Source organism: Choristoneura fumiferana, chromosome 9, assembly GCF_025370935.1.
Source record: "Choristoneura fumiferana chromosome 9, NRCan_CFum_1, whole genome shotgun sequence".
NCBI lineage: Eukaryota > Metazoa > Arthropoda > Insecta > Lepidoptera > Tortricidae > Choristoneura > Choristoneura fumiferana.
In genome coordinates this window covers 13,208,566-13,227,255 of record NC_133480.1, presented here as the reverse complement: position 1 = coordinate 13,227,255, position 18,690 = coordinate 13,208,566, and the positions used below count along the sequence as shown (strand labels likewise).

The 18,690-nt window shown below is 39.2% G+C and overlaps 1 protein-coding gene across 1 annotated transcript in view; it reads right to left on the bottom strand.

Annotated features, from left to right (window-relative positions):
- Positions 1-18,690, bottom strand: part of LOC141431337 (uncharacterized) — a 35,347-nt gene that overhangs the window by 4,368 nt on the left and 12,289 nt on the right. The window contains 10 exon segments of the mRNA XM_074092488.1: positions 3,247-3,321; positions 4,417-4,516; positions 5,679-5,759; positions 6,763-6,840; positions 7,616-7,729; positions 8,386-8,447; positions 8,605-8,743; positions 12,867-13,101; positions 15,590-15,678; positions 15,681-15,835. Of these exon segments, the coding sequence (XP_073948589.1) occupies positions 3,247-3,321; positions 4,417-4,516; positions 5,679-5,759; positions 6,763-6,840; positions 7,616-7,729; positions 8,386-8,447; positions 8,605-8,743; positions 12,867-13,101; positions 15,590-15,678; positions 15,681-15,835 (1,128 nt within the window).

The window sequence follows — 18,690 nt, the reverse complement described above, 5'->3', positions numbered from 1 at the left end:
CATTATTAAATAATTTATTGAATCAAGCATTACTTTGCTTTGTAACACCAGAATAAATAATTGTACAAGTACATTACAATGGGAAGTACCAAAGTTTTTTAATCAGTACTGGACCTATGCTTGGTATGAATAGGTATTTAATTAAATGTAAACAAAACAACGTCAATTGGTGTCTTATAGTACATTGTGTCTTAAGGGCGGTAAATAAGGAATTACGAACGAGAGTCTATTAGAAGCCCGAAGTCGAAGACTGAGGGCTTTAATGAGTCGATCTACGTAATTCTAGTACCGCCCGTGACACATACAATGTTTTTCATCACATTTGAGAGTAAAATTGTATATTTGTAAAAGAAAAACTAATGTTTTATCAAAAATTGCCGATACCGCTGATTGCGCTCTTGGCAATCCGCAGCATGTGCATGGCGTGCGTGTGCAGCGCGCGCACGGAGCAGCAGCACACCATGCAGCAACAAACTCATTTACCGACCTTGAGCTTCATGGCATGAAAATTAGTACGGGCAATGACTCATTTACCGACCACGGGTTTCATGACAAGCACATTAAGGTCGAGGGTTTTATTTGGGGGGTTGCAACCAAGGTAGCCTGCGTGTTAAGACACTGTTTACGAGCAAGTGTGAAGAAAAATATTGAAATTCTCCCATTAAACTATCTAAATATTTACATTTCTGTATTGAAATACACTAGTCTAGTTTCTATTATGATAATATGATAATGATAGATAAGTAAAATGTTAAAATCCTTGAATGTAACAAATCTGGCAGCTGAAGTTTGTTTACATTTAGTTAATTACGTAAACGTTTCAAGAATAAATACAATATCAACTGCACAATAAACCTAGACTATAATTATAATTGGCCTAACTTATGCGAATCTTGTGAACGAAGCCACAACAGTCGATTTACTGTCATTCAGTGCAAATGAAAAATCGTCTACTTGAATTTTTACCAAAATGAATACCATCCAAAGTGAATGGGGCTATCGCGTGTGAATTCGCCACTTAGTGTAGCGTAAAATGTCAAATCTCATAAGTACGCGGGTTTATTATAATTAGAGCAAAATTTAAATAAACAATAAATAAATTAATTATTAGCAAAAATGATTTCGGGGCAATGATTGTTATATTTTGAGACAGTATTTTGTCTTTCGTACAAGTGTTGTGGTCGTTTTTTTCGAACAAAATTTTACTATGCAACACTGTGGCATGCTCGATATTTTTATGGTACGATTTTAAGGTGTATTAAATGTGATTTTAATCTAAACTTTGTTTTTAATACTTTGAAAGCCATTTTAAAAACCTCAGTCTACAGTGCGTACATCAAGTGAAAAAAAACGATAGCCCTCATTATGTCAAAATGTAATAATATTTACAACCAAATTTATTTTTGTTGTAAATTAATTAAACCCAAATCACAGAATATGTAATAGTACAATGGAATATTGTCCATTATAAATTAGGAGCAAAATTTAAATAAACAATAAATAAATTAAGTCTTATAAAAGGCCCAAAACAAATGATTTCGGATGGAACATACTTACAATTCGTTATATTTCTGAGTGTATGTATTTACGTACACACATACAAGTACAAGTGTAAGTGGTCGTTTTTTTCGGGATACATCATATTTGTCAATTTTACCATGGGACAAGATTCCATTTTCGATGATATTCAGGATTGTCAATTTTCCATGTTGATGTATTTCGAATTGTCATTTTTCTTTTTTGCTTTGAGGTAAAATGATTGAGAGTTGTCCTTTTTCCATTTGCGCCATTTTAATAAATCCTGCAGTCTACGGGATGTACGTACAGTCAAGTGCAAAAATAAGTATCTATTCGAACCACTCGAAAATGTTACTATGATGGCCTTATTGCGCCGGAAAAAGAGTCTGTGGTACTTATCCATACTAATATTATAAATGCGAAAGTAACTCTGTCTGTCTGTCTGTCTGTCTGTCTGTCTGTCTGTCTGTTACGCTTTCACGCCTATACCGCTGAACCGATTTTGATGAAATTTGGTACAGAGATAGAATAGACCTTGGGAAAGAACATAGGCTACCTTTTATCGCGAAAAAGAGGCTTTAAGGGGTTGAAATAGGGGATGAAAGTTTATATGGTGGAAGTTCGTCGCTGTCAAGATAAAACTATGAAACTTGCATTTAGGCACTTAATAAGAAATAAGTCTTTTGAAATTCGACCCTTTGAGGGGGTGAAATAGGGGATGAAAGTTTATGTGGAAGGTCGTCATTATCGAAGATAAATCGATGAATCTTTATTAAACTTGCCATTTCGGCACAAGAAAAGAGATAAATAGATATTTGTTCCCACGTTTTTTAAAATTCTTCGTGTGAGGGGGTGAAATAGGGGATGAAAGTTTATATGGAAGATCGTCATTGTCGAAGATAAATCGATGGTTTTTTATGAAACTTGGCATTTGGGTACGTGATAAGAGATAAATAGATATTTTTTCGCGCGTTTTTAAAAATTCTTCCTGTGAGGGGGTGAAATAGGAGATGAAACTTTATATGGAAGATCGTCATTGTCGAAGATAATTCGACGGTTCTTTATGAAACTTGGCATTTGGGCACGTGCTAAGAGATAAATACATATTTGTTCGCGCGTCTTTAAAACTCTTCCTGTGAGGGGTGAAATAGGGGATGAAACTTTATATGGAAGATCGTCATTGTCGAAGATAAATCGATGGTTCTTTATGAAACTTGGCATTGGGCTACTTATATTTAAATATTTATGTTTTACCAAAGAACATCGGGTGGATGGATGGATGGAAGAACAAAAAAAAATAGTTTATATTTATAGCAATGTATTAAAATAGGTTATTTTCGGTAAGCCGTAGAAGTTTCTATGTACTATTATTGGCAGAATAGGTATCCTAAATAAATTAAATACTTCCCAAAATTACTATTCCACGCGGACGAAGTCGCGGGCAAAAGCTAGTTTTTCATATTTTTACACTTTGACTGTACCTAGATTGCCTCATAATCATCGGTAGCCCCACGGAAATCGCATAACAACAATCCGTGTATAAAACCGTGAATCCTTCATTACAAACTAAAAATACAAAACGACGCCACCTGTGCTACGTTTCCAGTTCTTTATCGAAGAGCTAGTAGATGAGCGCGCAAATCGCGCAATGCGTCCAAAACTCCATGTGAACGGCACAGATGGCGCTGTTTTCAATATCAATAGAGATAGAAGGTTCACTAGTTATACCTGAGGAAGCGGGAGGGGGCGACACTATGCCGTTTTCTCTTGTTATTCTATGATTACTGTCCCCTGTAGAAACACCTGAAATCAAATAAAACACACATTAAATAACTTTAAATTAAAATACAGTAAAGCGACGACCTAGCCCATCAGTGCAACACCTCACGCGATGTCAGTACCGAACGTCTCTCCTACAAGGGCACACGTGCCCAGGGCTCCATACCTCACGGGGTCCCTAAACTCCAAACATGTACGATACATTAAAATAAGGTTTTTAACAAGCTAATTATTAGCTTCACCTGTAACTATATATCGTCACAAATACTTTAAAAAAAATTTTTTAGTAAAAAAAAACATTTATAATACAAGCTTTTTTTGCCGACTGTCCTTTTTGTCGACTTTAATTGCATTGTCACCCAAACTACATTTGTTTATACCAAATTTCAAGTCGCTGCTATTAACCGTTGAAGAGTTCCGTCCTGCGGAGACGATCCTGGCCGGACTGCCAGGATGTTACTACCAGATTATTGTACTGTCACGCAATTTACATAAGTATGCCAAATCTCAAGTCAATCCGACTATTGTAAGTTGGTCGAATTTAACTTGCAAGATTTGATTACAGACAGACAGACATCGGGGCAGGTGAAACTAAATAAAAGCTTGTTTAAGAAAAGAAGGGTATGTAATTTAATTTCATTAGTTACAATACATAAGTTATTCATGCGAACCGTTCAACCACTAAGTACACCAAGCTTTTGAGATCCATGCTTTTTTTAAAAATTTTTAGTTGACTACGGAACCCTAAAAATGCGTAAGTGTTAAAGTTCCTTCATCACGACAGCGTGACCATACATTCCACCGAACTAACGAATGCGTATTTGAAGGTCAAAAACGTGGAACTGATGAGAAGAAACACAACAAACGTACCAGAAATACACACTATTATTTATTTATTTACAATACAGAAACTCAGTAAGTATATTCCACAGTATTCACAATATTCAACTTAAAATTTCTGGCCCTATACTACGAAGTGCAAATTTTAGAACAAGAGAGGGACGGGACGTATTTTCGAATTTCGTAGTAGCCCCCCTGTTATGTTCACACCAAAACGATCGCAGCCATTTGCTTTATGTTGCAATAACGCTACGATGATACCAGGGCACCATAACTCACCGTTGGTGTGCACGGCAGGTTGTAACACGCGCAAGCCGCCGCCCGCTGACAGCAACTGCAGCGCCGCTCCGCCTACCACCAGTCCGCCGCTACCGACCATCTGCGGAAATGACACTTCAGTTAGGCCATATTGCCCTAGTAGCAGCAGAGGACTTAGTGGAGACAACTTGTTGTACATAATTTATAAGGTATGTAGTGCCACGAGAGTCAAAGTAAATGAAGACAGCAGAGACACAAAAAATAACTGATTGCACAAAAGGAGAATGAATTAAATGAGTAAATGTAAATCTTGCCGTCATTTCATTACGCGACATGTTATTGTGTGCGTGGCCTCAACCTCAACTCTAGAAACCTATTAGTAAAGGACTAGTCAATTAAAGCATTTTACGAAAATGACTTATTTTGCGCTATCGTAAAAATAATTCCTAAATATTACAAATACGTAGTGGGCATTGGCAATCAATCAAAACGCTATTCTTGTTGGATCATTAACATAGGTTGAGAACAACAGTGCGCTCAGGCTATAGCCCTGTGGCAGACCTCACTTTTTATGACTTATTGCGTATTTGCGTCTCTCTATCTGATGTGCAAGGACACATTTTTACAGGACATTTTTACATCATCTGTGTCACAAAGGACTTGACTTGCGCGTAGACGAAAGCGATGAAACAATTAATAACATCTGCTTTATCAATTCAATAGCCTCGGTTAGCTCAGTGTTTAGGCTGTCCTCTTATACTTGCCTTTATAGATGCAACCTAGACATTACCATAGATGCCAACGTGAAAATGTTTACTAGTCTTTATTTGCCATCAGATATAAAGAACCAAGACCTGTTAAGGGGGCGTCCATAATTACGTGAGACGCTTGTGGAGACGAGGGGGTCGAGCCGAATCTTAGCCAATCTCGAGTGAGAGGGTTTCTCCATAAATATGTTTCTTTTCTACATGAAAAAGTGTAAAATTGCGACATAACTTGGTAAAATTAAGTAAAACGTGTTTCTCTACCAAAATTATGCTAAAATCTTACGACTTTTGTACAAAATTTACCACCAGGCTTGGGGGTGCCGAAATCCTTTCACGTAATTATTTAATGCCCGTCCTTAAACCCGGTTTAGAGCTGCAAGAAAAATCGTGCACGTTGCGTTACATTGCGAGGCCGTAAAGCGAACCAGTCTGTAATGGTCAAATGAGCGCCGCAATGTAATGCAACTTCCACGATTTTTGTCGCAGGTGGCTTTAAGCTGTTGGCTTAGTACTGACCTGCGAGATAGGCAGGTGTATCTGCGCCGGATGGACCAGCGTGCCGAGCGTATTCGTCACGCCGTTCTCCAGCTGCCCGTTCTGAAACAAGACGACAAGGTGTCTGACGTTCAAATTCTTCATTGCTATAGAGTTGGAGCAACTAAAAGGGGGAGATATCGTGCTTTCGGCACATGGAACGATACTTTCGCATCAACAAACGTTTAGTTAATTTTCTCGGGAACGTTACTAGTATACTCGACGACGATCTTAAACGACATTTTTATACAGAGTGTTCGGCACATGGACCGTCAAATTTTTTTGGGATATTGTTGGGGTTATTTGCTATCTTTTCTTCACCCTTAGGTCCTAAAGTTCACGGTTTTGGAGATATGATTTTTTAAATGTTTTTCTCTAATTTCCCGATATCCCGCCTTTAAACGTTCGTAACTTTTTTATTAATTATGTAAAGTTATTATTTTTTGTATTTAATACTTGGTAATACATGCTTGTTCAAATAATAATAGTTTTTAGTGTAATTCATAGTCTCAGAGGACGTACCTACGAGGATTTTTATTCCCAAAAATTACTGATTGTGTTTAAAAAGTCGTTATTAAATACAAAAAATAATAATCTTACATACATTAATAAAAAAGTTACGAACGTTTAAAGGCGGGATTTCGAGAAATTAGAGAAAAACATTTAAAAAAATCATACCTTCAAAACCGTGACCCTTAGGATAGGACACAAGGTCTAAGGGCGAAAAGATAGCAAATAACCCCAACAATATCCCAAAAATATTTGACGGTCCATGTGCCGAACACTCTGTATAAAGAAAATTTATCTCAAAATGGTTTGAATTAGGTTACAAATCTTAAATTTTTTTGCATCGATCTAATTTTCGCAGCACAAGCCAATATGAGAATACGCTCACGTAAATATCGGTAGCAGTTTTGTCGTCCTACTAAATCAGTTATAAATGACAATGTATCCTTTGTAGTTTGGATATTAGTTCGAAGTTTATTAGTAGTATTATCATCGATTTAGAATGATGAGTATTATAGTTATTTTCAGCTCCTAGCTGCAACTAAGTTGCTATGCTAACCTGTTGCGTATGTTCAGCGGGTGCGAGAGTGGTGAGGGTGAGCGTACTGTGCCGCGCCGCGTACGATGTCCGTACGACCTGTGGTGACAATGATTCAAGATTTAAAAAGTTGAAAGCAACTTTAAAAAAGGTTTTGGTAAAAAAATCAATTTTAATACAAGCTTTTTCTGCCGACTGTACTTGCGTTGCCATCTAAACTAGATTAACATACCAAATTTCATATCGATGCCATTAACCATTGAAAAGTCCCGTCCTGTGGAGACGATCCTGGCCGGACTACCCACTACCAGATTATTATTACGCAATTCACATAAGTATACCAAATTTCAAGTCAATCCATCTACTGAAACTAAATAAAAGCTTGTAAAACAATATTCATTTTTAATACAAGCTAGTTTTGCATTGTCACCCAACTGCATATCCGTACGTATGACACAATTGAGACGATCCAGGCTGGACCATCAAGAATTTCATTATTTTTATTGTTAACGAACTTACATAAGTACTAAGTAGGTATTTCAGCCTTAGGACTTCCTTGGTCAAAAAGTGGTTGGCAAATTTTGAAACCACAGCTTATTTACATAGGAACGCTTCAAGATAAATAAATAAAAGCTTAGATAGTTGTTAAAAAAACAGAAGAACAAATAAATATTAAATGATTAGGACGAATATCAAGCAGACGCGCCAGCTAAACTGGATTGTTAATTAAATCAAAACCGCAAACGATAACAAAAAAAATGTTGATTTCACTCTAGTGTTCATAATAGTTCCTCGTGCTCGTCGGTTGCACGATTAGTTTCTAATCCGCGATTAGGCGAGTTCTAATTTCTAAAGAGCTACCAGGAGTTCATACCTGAGAGGTGGTGGGCGTTATTTGTATGGGCAGCGTTCGCAGCTTCGTGCTCAGGTTCAAACTGCGCGGCGGGGACGACTTTATCCCAGCCACTCGCGGCGGCGAGGAGGTAATCTGCGGTTTAGATTAGATCTTGGTTATTGATTGTAATCGTACCTAATTATATTTATATCAATGGGTAATAATAGTATGAGTTTTTGTATGCGCTGTCGAAACAGATACAGATTGACTATTTAACCGACTTCAAAAAAGGAGGAGGTTCTATGTTCCAATGTTTGTATTTTTTTTGTCGTTTAGTAAAGTAAGTAAGGCGAAATCATAAAAGACCTACGTGAAATATCAAGTATTATGATTTCAATTAACGACTGTGAATGAACTCTGTCAAGAAGCTCATTTAACGTTCAACAGTCGGGACCCATTACCAAGATTTTTTGAGCTGGTTACGATTTGAATGGGTCCCGACTGCTGAACCTTAAATGAGCTTCTTGACAGAGTTCTAGACCACTAGACTTATTTTCTTCCTTTTAGTTTTGAAGGCAGTCGGGTTTTTTGATTTTTTAAATTTAATGTTTTTTATTTTATACTTTTTTGATATTTCTGTGAAAATACTAGATTAAAAGTATTATAACCCATATATATATTTAGAATGGGCTAATTATTAGCTTTCATTTGATTCCCATATTGTTACAACACAATTTTTTTTGAGTAGATATCACAACAATACGTTGTTTAATCCTGTTTAGAAAAATCTTGTTTGTAATGTAACTTACACTTATAGGAATTCCTAGAATCTGCCCATTGACTCGATCATCGCTTTCCATTTCTACTCCTTCTGAAATAGAGAAAAAAAAATAACAAACTCCACACGTTGGTAAAAACATTTATTTATGAGACTGAGACTGAGACATAGGACTGGAATAAAATCAGAAAATAATCTCGTAAACGTGTTACTAGGAGTGCATAGCCATATTGGCGGTGCGTGAACGTACCAGTACTCCGAGGGCGTGTCGCAGTAGCTCGGACCGATACGTCTCGCTTCAAAGCGGCGACCCGCTGCTGGGCAGCGATCTTCTCGCGGGCGAGCCTCTCCATTTCGTGCTCGCACTCGCGCTCCTTGCGACGAAGCACCTGCGACCAATGTACTAGGGTATCAGAAGCGCGTAGAAGTAAACAGGGTAAAAGTAAATGTAACGTTCATACACCTTATATTCTGCCTCGACAAAATGACTATTAAAATACTGTACTGTATTGGTATCTCACATACGATACGAGTACAAGACACACTACTAGGAGACCCATAATCTTATCTATTTTTTCTCTCTTTCTATCTTATCTATTGAAGGCATTGGCACAACGGTCATCAGCTTTTTCAACGTCAAAAATTCCGGGCGCTACTAATAATATATGTCACAAAATAAAATACATGAAAAAAGGGGTACACTAAAGGAGCCAAGGAGCCAAAAAAGGGGGCATTCTAAAGGAGTCGTATCACGAAAAAGGTAGAAAAACACTGGCTTAACCTAAGTAATTTTAATATCGTTCTTAATAGTCTTAATATTGTTCTTTTTAGGGTTCCGTAGCCAAAATGGCAAAAACGGAACCCTTATAGTTTCGCCACCTCTGTCTGTCTGTCTGTCCGTTCGCGACTTTGCTCAGGAACTATCAATGCTAGAAAGCTGTAATTTTGCACGAATATATAATGTAAACTATGCCGACAAAATGGTACAATATAAAATTAAAATAAATTTTTTTTTTAGAGTACCTCCCATAGACGTAAAGTCTAACCTTGTAGTGTGGATAGGTCTTTTTGGATAGGTCTTTTAAAATCATTAGGGGGTTGCCAAAACGATTTTTCGATTCAGTGATTTGTTTGCAAAATATTCAACTTTAAAGTGCAAATTTTCATTAAAATCGAGCGCCCCCCCCCCTCTAAAATCTAAACCGGTGGGTGGAAAATTTTGAAAAATTCAGGATGATAGTAAGTATATCAAACTTTCAAGGGAAACTATAGCAGCCTAAGGTATAAAATATACCTAAACTTGAAATATTCCGTACAAAATACGAAATCCATAGAAAAAAAATACATTATTTTTTCGTAATGGCTACGGAACCCTATTTCGGGCGTGTCCGACACGGTCTTGGCCGGTTATTTTTTCAATATAGAAGAAAGAAAGAAGATAATAAAATACATAGTAATAATTACAATGCATAGCCAAAACCAGTTGGTTCTGCAACTACATTATTGATATAGATACAAAAATAAGCGTAAAAAACAATAGAACCTTTTCATATTGTGTATTAGCTTGATTGGCTTCATTAAACAAGTTCCAAATTTACCAGTCGCTGACCCTAACCACAGAATATATAATAGTACTAACGTGCCCTACCCAGGACACTGGCTCTGGACCACTGGACAGTTGAATTCAAATATTTTTTTTCAATGGAACAAAAGCATAACTATAATATTTCATAGTCGGCAATAGTTATCTCGTGGAAGCCATGTAGGTTTGTTTGTTCATAATTGAATTACGAAATAAAAGCAGGCAGGCAATGTGCCCTTTAGCCGTCGACGTAGGCAAGAGGGAGCGCGCGGCGATCGGTGAAACGCGGGCGGCAGAAATGCGGGGCGGTGGACGACCGCAGCGGTCACGGCTTCATTCCACTTGACCACACTAGTTTATTGTCAGCCAAGTCGATCACCTAACCTAACTATGCGATCGAGGATGCAACTAAGCAATAGTCATAGTCGGGAAACGCACTTTAAGACCGCACAAGGAAATACCAATGGATTAAATTTTGCATTTGCTCCGAGGACGTTCCTATCCTAATGAAGTCAAACTTTCTGCCAGTATGCAGATCTGCAAAAGGCTTTGAGAAATTTTCTGTGCCCTTAGTGTAAGTTTTCGGTTACAAAATACGTCTCGATCGCGTTCGCGTTAAAATCTCAATTTATATGGAAACACGAACAGCGCCTCTAGCGGAACGTTTCCATACAAATTGAGATTTTACGCGAACGCGATCGAGACGTATTTGGTAACCGAAAACTTACACTAGGGGTACTGAACTACATACATAATTTTCATCACACTTACTCGTAACGTAAACAGTGTCGTAACATGCAGGCTACCTTGGTTGCGACTCCCCCAAATAAAACCCACGACCTTAATGTGCTTGTCATGAAACCCGTGGTCGGTAAATGAGTCATTACCCGTACTTACTAATTTTCATGTCATGAAGCCCAAGGTCGGTAAACGAGTTTGTTAGCTGGCGCTGCCAAGAGCGTAGTCAGCGGTATCGGCAATTTTTGAAAAAATATTAGTTTTTCTTTTACAAATATACAATTTTACTCGCAAATGTAATGAAAAACATTGTATGTCGCATGGGCGGTACTAGAATTACGAGCATTACGAGCATCGACTTATTAATAGGCTCTCGTTCGTAATTCCTTATTTACCGCCCTTAAGACACAATGTACTATTGTGTAAGGAGCATGCTGCATGGCGTTCAATGTGCCGGGCATCGAACCACGCATAAGTAGATAGCGTTGGGAAACCCATGCGGGTACATTTGGGCCATGATCTAGTTCAGCGTCGCATGCTTTGCATGCCCGATGTAGGACCTTTGTTATTTGAATCAGTTTACAAAACTACCGCAACAGTGCTTTGATTATTTCAACGACTGTTTCTTATTCTCTTCTTATTACTAGCTCAGCGAGGAAAGTCACAAGACAAGGTAAGACAAGGAATATTTTGTAGATCTTTGATGTTTTGCTCGGAGCTATGGGATGTCAACCCAACCCAAGACACAGTGCAAAGTTAACTAGTGCAGACCCAAAAATTGGAAGTTCAATAATTACGATGGAGATTGGAGATGGGCACTAATGGGCAGGTAAGGTTATATCGAAGTTCCGCTAACCCGATTTTAACGCCCCGACCCGTGCGTGCGTGCGTGCGTGCGTGTGCGCGTGTGTGTGTGTGTGTGTGTGTGTCTGTCTGTCTGTCTGTTTGTTTGTTTGTGGCACCGTAGCTCTTAAACGGGTGGACCGATTTGAACGCGGTTTTTTTTAATTGAAAGCAGGTTTTTAGCGATGGTTCTTAGACATGTTTTTATCAAAATCGGTTCAGCCGTTTTTGAGATATTGAACTTTGAAGTGACAAAGTCGGGGGTTTTCCAACTTTTTGTTGGTTAGGTTAGGTTATTATTACAACAAATTGCTTTGGTAGAGTTCGTTATTCGTTGGCGATTTTGAAAAAAAAAACCCGGTCAAGAGCGAGTCGAACTTGCGCACCGTGGGTTACGTACATTTGTATGTAAATAGATAGATCGAGTCTCGAGGATTATCTGATTGTTTTTTTTAAATCTTAAAATATAAAATAAATAAAAAATAACGAAATGTTATTATTTACTATATTAGAATTCGAAGTTCAAACTCAGGGGGGTGTCATGCACGTAATCCACGCGTGTACCACTACGCCACCAAAATACACCATTGCTTTCTAATGAAATAAGTTTGTAATAAAAAAGCCAGCCAAGAGCGTGTCGGACACGCCCGATATAGGGTTCCGTAGCCATTACGAAAAGAATGAGTAATATTTTTCTAAGGATTTCGTATTTTATACGGAATCTTCCAAGTTTAGGTATATTTTATACCTTAGGCTGCTATTTACTCTTAAACTACTAATAATTTACGAGCAAACTTAGCCGTTATAGTTTTCCTTGAAAGTTTGATATACTTACTACCATCCTGAATTTTTTCAAAATTTTCCACCCACCGGTTTAGATTTTAGAGGGGGTCGCTCGATTTTAATAAAAATTTGCACTTTACTCGTAAAGTTGAATATTTCGCAACCAAATCACTGAATCGAAAAATCGTTTTAGCAACCCCCAACGAGCAACATTTTAGCGATTTTCGGATTTTATCCTTTACTTGTGCTGTAAGAACTTCCTTCTTACCAAATTTCATGACTAGGTCTACGGGAAGCATCCTATAGCTTTTGAATCCACTGCGAGATATATGAAAAATAAGGCTCAAATGGCCGTATCTTTTGATTGCGTACTGTAAAAGCTTTATTTTTTACAGCTTCATGGGGCCGCAGGCAAGTATAGGTGTTAATTTCAACTCAATACCTCCACGCGTTCCCGAGAAAAAGGTCTTGACGGACAGACGGACAACAGTGACAAGGGTTCCGTTTTTATTTACGGAACCCTAAAAAGAAGATTGTAACAATACATAAGAATAACGTGTACTCACCTGGATATACCTAATGGCTGAAGCCAGGATAGACAGGTTAGACGTCTTCTTGTCATCAGGCGTGGCTGGCAGCTGCCGCTTGAGGAGTTCAAAGCACTCCTTAAGGTGTGCGCGGCGGTTCTTTTCCAGCTTGTTGTGGACCTCTCGAGTGCCAGCGCGCGGCGCAGAGCCGCTGCCGCTGCCGCTGCTGCTGCCGTTGCTGCCCACCGAAGGCGGGGAAGGGATCTGCGGAGTCCTGGGGACCAAGGCAACAGAGTTTGTAAGGAATCTCGTTTGAGAATAAATCTATTACTAGTGACATTAGCTTCTACAAGTCATCCTTATCATGGGAGGATAGTATTCGTATGAGGATAGGATATGATACCCTGGCTGCATTGGGCCTACAGTAGTGCTTTTCTTGCCGGATTCTTCTCAATCTCAACAAAGGTTTTCCCGAACCGGTGGTAGATTTTTTTTGACATTCATATGTGCTTGTTATAGCCTAAATTGAATAAAGATATTTTGACTACTCAACCTATGGAAATTGGCGTTATTCAATGGTAACAAAGAATGTAACGAATCCATGTTTCACAGCGAGACGTGTATTATTCTGAAATTTTCTAAGTCGGAACTTATTATATCATTTCACGCACTCGGAATCACAATTGATATCATCACTTCTTTCTGTCCGGGGATCTGATGAGGGTAGGAGATGGTGGTGTGGTGACTGGTGACCCGAGCGGCTATCAATGTTGCCAGTTTAGTGATTTAGTCCCTAGTAGTGACGACTTTTGCTTAAATCTTAGCGACCAGTGTGTGTGCGTGTGTGCGTGTGTGCGTGCGTGCGTGCGTGCGTGCGTGCGTGTGTGTGTGCGGAGAACATAGACTACAAAAATATACCAAATATTTATGTTACATGAAACGTATTTGTTATCGCTTTGGTTTTGGGCTAAAACTCGATAACAAGGATTTTCCCAGAGACAAGACCAAGCTAGACCGATTTGTCATCCCCGAAAACCCCTACATACCAAATTTCATCGAAATCGTTGGAGCCGTTTCCGAGATCCCCGAAATACATATAAATCCCCGTATATCCCGTATGCTCGTTTAAAGGTATTAGATATACAGATGAATGATGCATGTACTCGCGAGAGGGCAAGGCCTGGTCACTGATCAGATCACAATGAATTACAAAACCGAGCGATATAAGTACAGTCATCAGAGATGGCCATTATTATTAGATAAATTTTCAATCTAAATATCTTTTGCGGAAACTTGCAAGAGAACAAGACAGTTCGGAGCAGAAGCGACTGATAGGTTATGATTGGTTTTTTTGGAGTCTTATTGTATTTTTTATTTCAACTCCAAATTTGTTACTTTTACGGGTATCCCGTGAAACCATATCGAAAATACAAACTAAGACATGGATGCACAGAAAAACCAGAAAAAGAGACCAGCGCTGGGAATCGAACCTAGGTCCTCAGCAATCCGTGCTGCGTGCTATAACCCCTACACCACCGCTGGACAGGAATCTAGACACGAATTTTTCCTATGCATACATATCTCAGGTTGCTTATTTCTACTACGCTACTTATGCAGCAGCACTAGCGACATCTATGTTCCGCTCTCATCGAGAGACGTCACACTCTTTCTCTCTTTTTTTTTATCTCTTGTCTGGGTGAGCGGTTGGTACCGAAAGAGTGTGACGTCTCTCGATGACTGACTCTCTCTCACTCTCTCTCGATGATTACACACCCTTACTAATGAGGTCTGGGCTTATGTAAAGTTTCTGTTGTCTAAATAAATCCACATTAGGTAACGATTCATCTGCTTCATCGGTTGGTTTATCTGTTATTTACCCGTTTTTTATTTAGTAAAAAACTAATGAATGATGTGTTTTCAACTTCTGCTTACTCGTATGTAGCAATATATAAATCGAATTAGATTTTGGAAAAAAAAAACTTGTTGCACGTTTCTTGTAGCTTCTTATAATTATTTAACTTTTGATGTGTGTCTGTCTGTGGCACCAGCTCTAAAACGGGTGGACCGATTTGAATGCGGTTGTTTTTATTTGAAATCAGGTTTTCTAGCGATGGTTCTTAGATGTCTTTCATCAAAATCGGTTAAGCCGTTTTTGAGATATTGGACTTTGAAGTGACAAAGTCAGGGGTTTCCCAACTTTTATTTGGGTAGGTTATTTCGTGCAAGTGGTCAATCTGGGCCCAATCGCATAACAAATTACAAGCTTAGTATTATCGATTTTGTATTCAAGTTCACTAATAAGTACTATTTGCTTGTGATTTTTTTTGCAATTGGACTCAGATGAACAAAAGATTAAAATTTAATTGAAAACAAAACATTTCCAATCCTTTGGAATGCCTTCAAGTTTAATTGAAATCTGTTGTTTTTATTATCAAGGAAATTACGCAAAGCCACTGTTTAATTCATCGTCATTCGCTTCGTTCGCTTCTCTTTTGTATCACGTAGCAACGTTATCTTATCAAAAATTGATAAAGCGGCGGCTCATTAGCAACGTAAAAATACCCCGAGCAGTCGGCGCCATCGTCTATGGCAATGTCACTTTTCTATTTCTATAGAAAATTTGTTCTATTCTTTTCCACAGTAGTTTTTTGTCGTCTTCTCAATTGTTTCGCCTTTTTCTCAGACGCCGGCCGTCACGCCTAGCCGAGTCCCCCAGCTGTTTTGGACAGCGCTGCTACTAGGATAGCATAAACTAAACGTACCCATGACTGGTGCTTGTTGTACGCGGCCTGGAATGTTCTTGTACGAAGTCGAGGAGGGGAGCGGGTGGCGGGGCGGTCGGCGCGGGGCTGGGGCCGGTTCGAAGACGAGCGCGGGGGTGGGCGCGGGCGCGGGCGCGGGCGGCGGGGCTGCCGGCACCGGCGACGTCCGCACCACGCCGTTGCTGCGCGCCGTCACCGACAACCCTGTCACCACACGCACCGACACCGGCGACTTCGGCTCCTCCTCTGCGGACAAACGGGCAAAATGTCAACATTTTTTTCTTTTGAAGACGTTAGACGTTATTTAGAATAGATAATCACACCCAACCGGCTTCATATTAATTGTGTCTGATCTAAAAATTAGTAAGAAAAACAGCAGTAAAGTTGTTCTAGACTCAAGACCGGATGGGCACCCCATCCGCGGCTGGGCAAACTGGTCAGGTTATCAAACTCGTGTCAGCCGCTCATCGACGGCTGCAGTGCGAGGCGGCAAAATACCAGGCAAACATAAAGCGACGAGCGTTGAAAACAACTGAGCTAATGACATCTCTTATCGGTGGGAACGAGACAACGATACGCGCGCAACATTATCACGAGTAAATGATACACGAGAATGAACTTTAAATCAAGAAGCCGTTAGAGTTAAATTAAGATAAAACTATTTAATCAGTCACGCTGCATTGACGAGCTGGATAGGAGATAGACGGTAGTGCAACGAGTGAAAGGGACAGCGAATGAGGCGGGGCTACGGCGAAACCTGACGTCAGTACATGTGGTTGTGAGCGCGTGCTTCTGATTGACGTTTGGTTGCCAGGCCGCCGCCGCCAAAATCAGCTGCTGACGGGGCCAAAAAAATGCGGTCGCGTAACCGGCGACATCGGCGGCGCGTCAAATATCCATGCGTATTGGCGGTGCAATATCCGTACAAAATGAGTTTATGAAATGACGAATCAATTATTGATTTACAACCGTGCATTAAGGTGTATTGCAGGAATATGAGTTATTAAAATCTGTTTTACGCATGTTCCTAGGTACGTCTGGTTGTATCCAGTTTAATAACGGAAATAACTGGTCAGATCTCTCATCTCTCCCTCTTCAAGCACGTCTACGTCTAGTTATGGATAGAAAACATTGTCTTGCACACTTTTTTACTTTGTGTCGTGCCGAATCCGATTTAACTCACACGATCCGTCAGATCCGTGTTACCTACCTGCATTATGTGGTTTCTAAGTACATGTACCTATTAGACACTGTATACTATATTATAGTCAATTTCTTAGCAGTTTTGGTTCCTACGGAACTAAACAATGAACATTCAATCGTAGAACAAGCTAACCTCTGATTAAGTTTTTGTAAAAAAATATGTTTTTAAACGTACAAGCTTTTTTGCCTTTTGTTGACTATATAAGTACTTGCACTGTCATGTCATCCTGCACAGTACGTAGGTAATATACTAAATTTCAAGTCAATCCGACCAAAGTGAATGAAAATGAACTTGCAATATTTTAAGCAAACATAGTTAAGGTGAAGTTTAATGCATATACGTACATACCTAAGAAACGCTGGCTAACGGTTATCTTCTAATCTAAGTAATATATTCTTTTCACTATTCCATTCCATGGGCACCCATAAAGCAACAGTAACATGTAAATAGGAGAGCAGGCGGCAGGAGGTGGTTATTGACCGCTTTATTCAGGCGACGAATGTTTAGTTAAAGGTTAGCGAATGTTCACCTTCGCGACTTTGAAGAATTTTGTATCAGAATTTTAAAACAGGGGAAAGAATAGGACAACTTATTGTTTGCGTCACATCACATATGCCTGCGTGCGTAGTGTATTTTCCCGTTCACAAAATACGTCTCGATCGCGTTCGCGTTAAAATCTCAATTTGTATGGATGGAACGCTCGATTTACGTCTTCGAATAGTAAACGAATGTTTTGTGAAAACGCCACACTAGAGGCACTGGGGTTTACGAATGAATAAGGTCGTGCTAGAATTAATTCAGAGCCAGGTTCATGTTCTATTTGACATTAAGCAGGTTGGGTCAGACAAAACGTTTAGATACAAATTACACATTCAAGTTCGAGCTCGACCTGAAGAACTAGCAAGCATAGCTATTAGATTACTTTGTTACAATAAAATTATTTCAGTACAGACTAATGTTATGGTGAAAAGAAGTCGTACGGGTATAATAAATTTATGAATGCGTTGATAACTATGAACGTCAACGTTTGTGTTATGGAATGGATTACATATTTATTACATCTGTTTATTTAAAGCTAATACTGAGGTTTTCAATTCGTCAAAATCAACAGAATAAAAAGAAAAGGTAATTGGGGTTTGTAGCTGTCGGGAACAGGTAGCAGGATAGCAGAAGTGCCGTGGGGATTATGCAACGAGGGTGGGCATGGAGGGTGGCAGTCGTGCGTCACAACGTGGGTCCTATACGTCGTGGTTGAATGGAGACCATAACTACGCGGAGTACATGATCCAGTTTAGATGCGGCAAACGGCGACGACGGTGTCGATGGTCTAATGGTTGAAAGATGTAGATGCAGTGGAAGTCCGGGAAACATGATCCCAAATCAGAGAATGACAACAAAACACCTATGAAAGAAACAACATATCCTACGGAAGTAGGGTATCACACAGACATCGTGACACGTTCACGAAATTCCCGGGGAAGGCAAGTGGTAAGAATTAAGGAATGCCTAGAGGCTACAATGGTATCAGGAAATAAAGTGACATGGTGTTAGTTACTCTTTACGGAAAAAACTGCTTCTGATCTGAGGAGAAATAAGGTTGAATAACCTGGTTTGGTTTAGGTTTAGATGATACGCGTTTATTGAGACGGGTTTTGTTCAGAGGTGTACGCAACTCTTTTACTTTTAACTGTAGTCCTACTAATATCCTACTAAATCCTACTAATATTATAAATGTGAAAGTTTGTGAAGATGTTTGGATGTTTATTACTCAATCACGTCTAAACCGCATAACCGATTTGGATGAAATTCGGTATACAGATAGTTTGAATTCCGGAGAAGGACATAGGATAGTTTTCAACCCGGAAAATTGCAGTTCCTGCGGGGTAGTGATAAACGT